Source organism: Lucilia sericata, unplaced genomic scaffold, assembly GCF_015586225.1.
Source record: "Lucilia sericata isolate MDLA Ls3-8-SP2 unplaced genomic scaffold, ASM1558622v1 Contig000818F_arrow, whole genome shotgun sequence".
Taxonomy (NCBI): domain Eukaryota; kingdom Metazoa; phylum Arthropoda; class Insecta; order Diptera; family Calliphoridae; genus Lucilia; species Lucilia sericata.
The window spans coordinates 15010-25125 of record NW_023994810.1 but is presented as its reverse complement, the minus strand read 5'-3'; the positions used below and the strand labels follow the sequence as shown (position 1 = coordinate 25125).

Genomic DNA, 10116 nt, shown 5'->3' with positions numbered 1-10116 from the left:
ATGTGTAATATTTGTTGTCTAAAAAGTGATTTTCTGAAAGAGGGGTTATATGGGGATAAGGGAAAATATAGGCTTATCCTTATAAATTTTAATATAGAAATTTACGTCTACATCAAAATTATTTATGCAGAATTTCATCGTGTTATTAGTGTTTATAAGTGAATATTGACCTTCAAGTCATTTTCTGAAGTTGTGTTTGTATGGGGACTAGGGTTAAATGAGGTCCGATCATTACGAAAATCGGCAGTATAATTTAGACTTTTTTAAAATTATGTTTTGCCGATTTTTGTTGAGATACTAGAACATATAACATAATTATGAGCTGAAGCGCCCTATTCTGGGGGTACAGTTGTATGGGGGCTAGGCGAAACAATGGATTGATTTTAACCATTTTCAATAGGCTTCGTCAGTTGTCTAGAGAAGAGTATGTGCCAAATTTCATAAAATTTTTTAAAATTGCGAACTATAGCGTGAACACAAGGTTTACATGGACACACAGACGGAAAGACAGACAGACAGATGCACGGACATGGCTTAATTGACTCAGAAAGTGATTGGTATACTTTAAGGTGGGAATAGGACGAATATTTTTGGGTATTAGAAACATCAGCGCAAGCGCATAATACCCTCCCCACTGTAGTAGGGTATAAATATACAAAATTCAGAAATACCAGCTGCTACGATAAAGTACCAAAAAGTCCATATTTAATTCCAATTTCATGTTTCTAGGTTGAATATTATAGAAAATTCAAAGAGTACCTTTTGATGAACAAAAAACGACCAAAAAGTCCCCTTTTAAAGATTATAATTTACTTCGGCCTCTACATGCTTAATTTAGTATTATAGAAAACTCAAAAAGTACCCGTAGAATAATTAAAAGTACCAAAAAATAGTTCTAGGTACTGAAGTTTCAAATAACAACCCATAAGCATATGAACGGTTATTAAATATAACAAATTTTAAAATTTTATTCAAACTAGCTCACGTTTTTACTCCTTTTTGGTACTTTTTTGCTTCACATTGACGAAATAAATTCTATTGCAGATATATTTTTGAACATGTTTTACTGAGATCAAGATTTTCCATCGCTGAGGCCCTTTTAAAAAAAGTATTTTTTTTATCAAGATAATAAAATTGTTATACACAAGTTTATAATTAATGAATTTCTAATGCTTACACAGAAGCTTTAATTATTTCTGACTATAAAGAGAAACAAAATATAAGATTCATAGTCCAGACATTAGTTAAAGTTCATAGTAATATTATCTATCTTCTATCTATATATATAAAAGAGTAGCGTCACTGACTGACTGATTCATCATCGCACAGCCCAAACGGCTGTACCTAGAATCATGAAATTTGGACAGTAGATGTGTTTTTGGTTATGTAGATCCACTAAGAAGGGATTTTTGAAAATTTGTACATTTACGGGTAAAAAGGGGAAAAAATGGTAAAACAGGTTTTCTTAATTATCTAACATAATATTAGTGATACACGAAAAATTTTAAATGCACCTGTATCTACTCTTAAAATGAGCAGATGGGTGTCTGGTACTTTTTGAAATTCGTACTTTTAAGGGGTAAAAATGTGTAACAATTGTGATTTTGGTACCTTTTTGGCCCTTTATAACTTTTGAACTAATTAACATAATAAAATTTTTATAAATATTTTGGATACATCTCCCAAAATTATGAGACACCTGTTTCGTATTTTTTTTAATATTCAGTCTTTTTTTGGTGTAAAAGGGAGAAAACTGTATTTATGGTACTTTTTTTAGCACATTAAGAAAACTTTTTCGGTTTATTGAATTATTCCTATTAAATTACGGACTAACTCTGTAATATTTATTGTAATAAAATTTTTGCTATTTCACTGGGGAAAAAAGTACCAAAAAGGGAAAAAAACGGGAAATTTAATTTTATTCAAACTCATTGAGCCAATTTTTATAAAATTTTAAAAAGTAGTTTATTTACTCACACAAAATAAGCTGTTGGTATATTATTTTGGAATTCGAGTACTAAAATCTATTTAGGACCAAATTCGAGTAAATTGTTTGGTACTTTTTGAAAGCACTATTTTTCTGGAACAAATGAATGCAGATTTGAATCGTTTGAGTTTTATCTGTCATATATAGTTTTACATAAGTACGGAACATTTTGTAAACTTAATACTCAAAAAAGTATATTTCTAAGCGAAAAGGGGAATTTGTACTATTTTTATTAGTACTTTCCACTAAGGTAGAATTTATTCCACTTTTGGTACTTTTTCATTATTCAAATGATACTCTGTATGTTCTATAATATGAATTCAAAACACATGATTATTAAACATACACGGTCCTCATTGAATAAGATTCTTTAAGAGAGAACTTTTTAGTACTTTTTATCTCATAAATGGTACTTTTTTAATTTTATAAAATATTCAACCTAGGATTATTATTTTAACATACAAGGTCTTGACTAAATAATATTCTTCAAATGGTACCTTTTACATTCTTTATAATTGTTAACCGGAACACACGGTTCTTATCAAATTAGAATTTATTGAGAGCGATTTTTGTACTTTTTCGTTTTTCCGATAGTACTTGTCGCTTGATGGCTCATCAATTTATTATTTTTATTTTCATTTAATTTAAAATATTTTTGTTAATTTAAATATTTTTTTTGTGGGCTATCCTAATGTTGTTTAATTTTGTCTTATTTACCAAATTGTTAATGATACTTATTGTAAGATCATTGTTGTTGTTTAGTTCATTTGTCCGTTAGGATTTTTTTTATATTGTTTTGCATTCCTTTCTGTTCTCATTTGTTTACGAACTAAACGCATTCTTTGTCCCTATATTCTACTGCAGTAGTTTCGTTCAGTTTATTTATTTGGAAATAAACTGTTGTAAAAATACATAGACAAAAGAATTTGTAGGCTCAGTATTAACTGACATTAATATTAAAGTTTAGTTTGTTGGGGATAAAGACTGCGGTAAGTCGCTTAAATTATTTATAAGTTTCTTTTGTAATAATTGTATTTTTTAATAGAAATAAACGGTTGCTCAAATATATGCATCATTAATTTCACATTTGTGGTTCATTTATTTGGGACTTGTTAAATTCGCTGTCCTCAACATAAAGGCTCAGGTCGCAGCCAGCGACAAATTTTATTTCGCATTCCTTGGTGCGGTTGTGTTCCATGTCTGCCGGAACAACGAAATTTATTTGAAATCTTGAGCGAAGGTGTTCCAAGGTGCCTGAACAAGATAAGCCTTTTTTTTGATTTGTGGTTCTAAGCTGCCGGAACAAATAAAATATTTTGGATTTTTGATTTGTGGTTCCAAGCTGCCGGAACAAATTGAAATAATTGTGAAGTGGTTCTATATTTGCTGGAACAAAGTGTTTAAAATAATTGTGTGCATTTTTGTGCTTCCTTATATGACGGAACGAGTAAAACTTTTATTAAGCTGAATTTGTGTGAAGTTATTTGCTGTCCTGCCGGAACAAATTTATTTTTTGTGAAATATTTGGAGTGTGTTGCTGTTTATTATTTGTGATTTGTGTGCCCTTTGAAAACGTTTGAGATTCGTAATGCAACGGTCGCCAGCTAGAAAAAGCACTCGTTTGCAGACGGCAACGAGCCAAAATGTGAAAAGTTCCACGCCTGCCGGAACTGAAAGTTTAGCAAATGTGTCTCAAATGCCGTCGGTACAAAATGTCAATTCTGTCGCCCCCGGAACAACAACAGCAACTAGTGCCTCCATAAGTGCCCCTAGAGAACCGACACCTGCCATATCAACGCATAACATTTTTAGTTCATCAATTGAAGAGCCCTTAAGTCTGCCGCCGTTGGTGCCCGGTCCTAATGCGAGAACCCAGCCACCACAAGCTATATCGTCTGATAATGAGAACCTGCAACGACAAATTGATATCCTGCAAGCCCAGTTGGCAAACGCTCAACGTGCTTTAAGAGCAAATCAAAATTTAAATATGCCAAGTGTTATTGGACAAAATGCGCCAGTAATTCAAAGTATGAGCAGTGGCCCTGAAGACATGGTTGATCGTCGGAATCCAACGCCATATTCCTATGGTAGTCAGTCAGACCAGTTGATGACATCTCAGCCTCTTTTTGTTTCCCCTGCTACAGTGTCCATGCCAGTACAACGCAAACTTTATGATCTGCCTGAATTTTGTGGTACTGCCGAGGACTGGCCAATGTTTTTGTCTGCCCTTGAACATTCGACAGCCGCATATTCGTACAATAATTTTGAAAATTGTTTGAGATTGCAGAAGGCTTTGAAAGGTGAAGCCAGAGAGTGTGTGAAGTCGTTGCTCATCCACCCAAATAATGTGCCAACAGTTATAGAGCAATTAAAGCTACAATATGGTCGCCCAGAGTTGCTTATTCGATGCCAGTTGCAACAGATGAAGGAAGTTCAGCCCATAGCAGAAAACGCGATCGATAAATTGGTGCCATATTCCATTAAGGTCAGAAATTTAGCAGCATTTTTGGAATCTGCCAATGGTCATCAACATTTGTCGAATCCAACTCTGATGGAGGAGTTAGTCCAGAAGCTTCCAATGAGTAAACGTTTGGATTGGGTCCAGTTTGCTTCAACTTTACCTCAGTTGCCGACTATTTCGGATTTTAGTACCTGGCTCCAGCGTGTTGCAAATTTGGTAAGAAGTGTGCAAATAAGTAGTTCAAGTAGCGGTAGATCTAGCAGTGATCCAAAAAGAAAAGTGGTTTTATATGCTTCTGATGGCCCAGAACGGCAGTTAAAATGTTTTTATTGTGTTGGTCCACATAAAATTTTTAATTGTAAGAAATTTATAGAATTGAGTGTGCCTAATAGATGGAGTGAAGTGAAGAGATTGAAGTTGTGTTTTTCGTGTCTCAGTGGTGGCCATTCATGTAAAGACTGTCGTCGGCGCAAGCAGTGTCCCATGGAAAAGTGCCAAAGAAATCACAATAAATTATTGCATGAAACTAAACCTAATGAACCAAGCGAACGATCCGTAAATGTGCAGCCAACAGAGAGATCTTCAACAGTCGAGCCAGTGCTTAGTTGTGTTTCCAGAGCTAGTGAAAAAAGTGATTTGTTGTTCAGAGTGCTCCCAGTGGTTCTTTATGGACCAAATTGTTCTATTGAAACTTATGCACTCCTAGATGAAGGTTCTTCGGTGACAATGATGGATAGCTCTTTAGTGAGGCAGCTTGGACTGCAAGGTCGACAAAGTCAATTGAATTTGAGTTGGTATGGTGGTAAATCAGCACAAGAAGCTGTCATGGTGGTGGATCTTCATGTGAGCGGTGTTAATAAGAAGAGGAAATACGCATTGAAAAATGTGTATGGTGTCTCGAATTTGAAGTTGCCTAGTCAGAGCTTTAATGCGGATTTAGTAAAGAATTGTGGTGTTCCTTTATGCTCCTATGAATGTGTGGCTCCAAAGGTACTGATTGGTTTAGATCATTGCCATTTAGGATTGCCCGATGAAATAGTCCCTTTGGAAGATGCTGGTCCATATGCTGCCAATACGCCTCTTGGATGGGTTGTTTTTGGAAACGTGAAAATAGGTCGCCCTGGAACACAAACTTGTTTGCTGACAACACAGTTGGATAATTTGAATAATTTGGTGGCAAGTTATTTTGAAACAGAAAATTTTGGTGTTAAGGCTCTACCGGTGATTGAGTCAAGAGATGATTTGCGTGCACGAGAGATATTGAGAAATTCGACGAAGAGGGTTGCCGGAAGATTTGAATCCAGACTACTATGGTGTAATGATGACGTAGTCCTGCCGGATAGCTATTCCATGGCACTTAATCGATTTTTTGGATTGGAAAGGAAAATGAAAAATAATGCGGATTTTGGTGTGGCCTATAAGAAAATAATAAGTGAATATTTGAAAAAAAATTATGTACGCAAATTATCATTGAGTGAAGTTGATACATTTCATCCGAGAACGTGGTACTTGCCCCACTTTGGTGTCGTTAACCCTAATAAGCCAGGGAAAATTCGTTTGGTGTTTGATGCGGCAGCAAAGGTGGAAGGTGTCTCATTGAATTCAAAGTTATTGAAAGGCCCTCAGCAGTACAAACCGTTGCCATCCGTTTTGTTTAATTTCAGAGTCGGTTCCGTAGCTGTATGCGGAGATATAAAGGAAATGTTTCATCAAGTTGTTGTTGCTGAAGAAGACAGGTGTTCGCAGAGGTTCTTGTGGCGAGATAATGAAAGTGGTCCACCGGAAGTGTATGAGATGCTTGTGATGACGTTTGGAGCTGCCTGTTCACCCTGTATTGCCCATTATGTGAAGGAAGCAAATGCAATGGAGTATCGGGATCGTTTCCCTAGAGCCGTGAAGTCAATTCTGGATCATCATTATGTAGATGACTTTGTAGACAGTTTTGTTAATCCGTCAAAAGCCATTGAAATTGCCGTACAAGTTCGTGAAATACATAAAGCTGCTGGGTTTGAAATGCGTAATTTTACATCGAATTCATCAGAGGTGGTTGTGGCTCTCGAAGGCAGTTTAAATCATCAGGTCAGTTTCTTAGGTGGCTTAAAGGAGTTGGACGGTTCAACTGAAAAGGTTCTTGGCATGCTTTGGGATCCAAAGGATGACGCGTTCAAATTTGTTTTGAAATTCCATCGTGTGAATTCGGACGTGATCAATGGTAAAAGTTGTCCCACAAAGCGTGAGTTGTTATGTGTCGTAATGTCCATTTTTGATCCAATTGGTTTTTTGTGCCATTTTATGATAACTGCCAAACTTTTGATGAGAGAAGTCTGGAGACATAGAGTACTTTGGGACGAGATGTTGCCCGTGTCATTACAAGCGATGTGGAATAATTGGCGCCAAGAGCTAAGAAATGTTGTCCATGTAAAGGTTCCACGATGGTATTTTGGAAATGGTTTGCCCTTGGAGTTAGAGCTGCATGTTTTTGTTGATGCCAGTGAAGATGCCTTCGGTGCAGTGGCCTATTGGAGATATACAACATCTGATGGACAAATAGGAGTGTCGTTTATATCTGCCAAGTCGAAATGTGCCCCATTGAAATGTATGACCATTCCCAGATTAGAACTACAAGCCGCCGTTTTGGGGACCCGATTGATGGACACTATAATTAAGGAACACGATCTCAATGTTTCTCGTCGAATCTGTTGGAGTGACTCTACAACTGTCATTAGCTGGATTGGTTCTGAAAGTAGGAGATATAAACCATTTGTTGCCCATCGAATTGCCGAAATACTTGATTCGACACGCCCAACTGATTGGAGATGGTTGCCTACGGATCTAAATGTTGCCGATGACATTACAAGAGCTAAAAATGAAGTTGATTTTGCCATTGAAACACGTTGGTTCCAAGGGCCACAATTTTTGTATGAAAACGAAGCTGATTGGCCGAATAAGAATTCTGAGAAATCTGATGATTTGTGTGAAGAAGAACTACGCCCCAAATTTGTCATGCTGGTTAGTACAAATTTAGTTATTGATTTTAATCGTTTTTCTTCATTTCTCAGGCTTAAACGTACTATGGCTTGGGTTCTGAGATTTATTAATCGTTGCCGAAAAGATGATAAATATAATGGTTCGAGATGCCTATCTGCTGAAGAGTTAAGGGTTGCTGAAACTAGTCTGTGTCGTCTGTCGCAAGAAGAGTGTTTCGCCCTTGAAATAAACATTTTAAAATCTGGTGGTTCTTTAAAAAAGGAAACCGAGTTATTTTCGCTTTCGCCTTATTTTGATGAAAATAATTTACTTCGAGTGAGCGGACGTATTGATGCTGCGAGTTGGTTGCCTTTAGATGCTAGGCACCCCATTATTTTGTCGCCCTGTCACCGCTTTGCACAACTATTTGTTGCCCATGTGCATAATAACATGAGACATCAAAATCTTGAGGCTACCATAGGCGAAATAAGGAAAAGGTTCTGGATTCCACGACTACGAAAGCTGTTGAGTAAGACCACATCAAATTGCAACATTTGTAAGATTCGACGTGCCGTTCCAGTGGCTCCTTTTATGGGATCATTGCCAAGTGATAGACTAACTCCATACGTCCGTCCATTTACTTATACTGGTGTGGACTATTTTGGCCCAATAAACGTGACTGTTGGTAGACGTCATGAAAAACGTTGGGTTGCCCTGTTTACGTGCCTCACAATCAGAGCAGTACATTTAGAAGTGGCTTATGATCTTTCGACTGATGCGTGTATTTTGTGTATACGGAATTTTATAAATCGTCGTGGCACCCCGTTGAAGATTCGTAGCGACAACGGAAAGAATTTTGTTGGAGTTAACCAAGAAGCCCAGCGATTTGATGAAGTTTTTGATCTTGTTAAAATTGAAGATGAGTTGTCCACAAAGGGCATTGAATGGCAGTTTAATTGTCCACATAATCCTGCAGAAGGTGGTGTATGGGAGCGAATGGTTCAATGTGTTAAAAAGGTTTTAAGAGTAACTCTTAAAGAAGTCGCCCCAAAAGAGCACACATTGCAAAGTTTTTTAATTGAAGCCGAAAACATCGTAAACTCTCGCCCATTGACTCACTTGCCTGTCAGCCCTGAAGACGAAGAACCATTGACGCCAAATCATTTCTTGTTGGGATCTACAAATACAGCTCAAACACCAGAAGGTATTGAAATAACAAAGCCAGTGGTACTGAAAAAGCAGTGGCGAATTGCTAGACAGCTACGAGATCATTTCTGGAAAAGATGGATTATTGAATATTTGCCCACACTTACAAGACGGTCCAAATGGTGTGAATATACCAAGCCTGTGGCTCCGGGTGATCTTGTACTAATTTGTGATCCAGCTGTTTCCCGTCGAGATTGGAAGAGAGGTCGTGTCATAAATGTGTTCCCTGGCAGTGATGGTGTAATACGGAGAGCTGATGTCCAAACAAGTAGTGGAATACTTAAACGCCCGGTTTCCAAACTAGCAGTCCTTGATTTGGATGGTGAATCGTTGCCGATCCACGGTGGTGGGAATGTCGCCTGATGGCTCATCAATTTATTATTTTTATTTTCATTTAATTTAAAATATTTTTGTTAATTTAAATATTTTTTTTGTGGGCTATCCTAATGTTGTTTAATTTTGTCTTATTTACCAAATTGTTAATGATACTTATTGTAAGATCATTGTTGTTGTTTAGTTCATTTGTCCGTTAGGATTTTTTTTATATTGTTTTGCATTCCTTTCTGTTCTCATTTGTTTACGAACTAAACGCATTCTTTGTCCCTATATTCTACTGCAGTAGTTTCGTTCAGTTTATTTATTTGGAAATAAACTGTTGTAAAAATACATAGACAAAAGAATTTGTAGGCTCAGTATTAACTGACATTAATATTAAAGTTTAGTTTGTTGGGGATAAAGACTGCGGTAAGTCGCTTAAATTATTTATAAGTTTCTTTTGTAATAATTGTATTTTTTAATAGAAATAAACGGTTGCTCAAATATATGCATCATTAATTTCACATTTGTGGTTCATTTATTTGGGACTTGTTAAATTCGCTGTCCTCAACATAAAGGCTCAGGTCGCAGCCAGCGACAGTACTTTTTGATATTTTTACGATATTGAACATACATATTGAAAATAAAATTTAAAATGTAAGGACCTTAGTGAATGAGAATCTACTGAAAAGGACTTTTGGTACTTTTCATTCATTCATCAAACTATATTTTTTGAATTGTATATAATATTGAACACAGAAACATAAAATTTTTGATTAAATATTAATCTATTAGAGGTATTTTATAGTACTTTTTTTCAATAGTACTTTCGCATTCAGCTTCTTACTGAATGCGAATTTAATCACGTGATATTGAACGTATAATCAATTTTAATTTGTTTATAAAAGTAAACAAAATTTTGTATGTATTTAATTTAAGTTAGGGTAGCGAAGCACCCAGGGTATGTTAGTTTAGATATAAATGCATATTAAGCTGATTCCTAATGTTAGAAATTAATTGCACAACATAATAATGAGTTGTACATACATATGTCAGTTTTATATAATCTAAAAATTGGTTTTATGTTATCCTAATGAACACATTTAAATTTTTACAAATTTACTTGCCTATAATGCTTGCAAGTGCTTGTAAGTTTGTTAAACGTGATGAATAATTTTAT

The 10116-nt window shown here is 35.8% G+C and overlaps 2 protein-coding genes across 2 annotated transcripts; both read left to right on the top strand.

Moving 5' to 3' along the window:
• The first annotated feature begins 2601 nt into the window (after nucleotides 1-2601).
• Nucleotides 2602-4837, top strand: LOC119608283. The gene is made up of 3 exons (XM_037962642.1): nucleotides 2602-2976; nucleotides 3033-4762; nucleotides 4822-4837. The coding sequence occupies exons 2-3, from the start codon at nucleotides 3576-3578 to the stop codon at nucleotides 4835-4837; spliced, it is 1203 nt and encodes a 400-aa protein (XP_037818570.1). The 5' UTR covers nucleotides 2602-2976; nucleotides 3033-3575.
• Nucleotides 4711-9527, top strand: LOC119608296. Its single transcript, XM_037962663.1, has 2 exons — nucleotides 4711-9365; nucleotides 9422-9527. Exon 1 carries the CDS (start codon nucleotides 4932-4934, stop codon nucleotides 8982-8984), a length of 4053 nt encoding a protein of 1350 aa, XP_037818591.1. The 5' UTR covers nucleotides 4711-4931; the 3' UTR covers nucleotides 8985-9365; nucleotides 9422-9527.
• The last annotated feature ends 589 nt before the right edge of the window (nucleotides 9528-10116 follow it).

What these genes read in the sequence shown, in the direction of transcription:
- LOC119608283 (XM_037962642.1), top strand. Translation starts at nt 3,576, where the DNA reads ATGCAACGGTCGCCAGCTAGAAAAAGCACTCGTTTGCAGACGGCAACG.
- LOC119608296 (XM_037962663.1), top strand. Translation starts at nt 4,932, where the DNA reads ATGGAAAAGTGCCAAAGAAATCACAATAAATTATTGCATGAAACTAAA.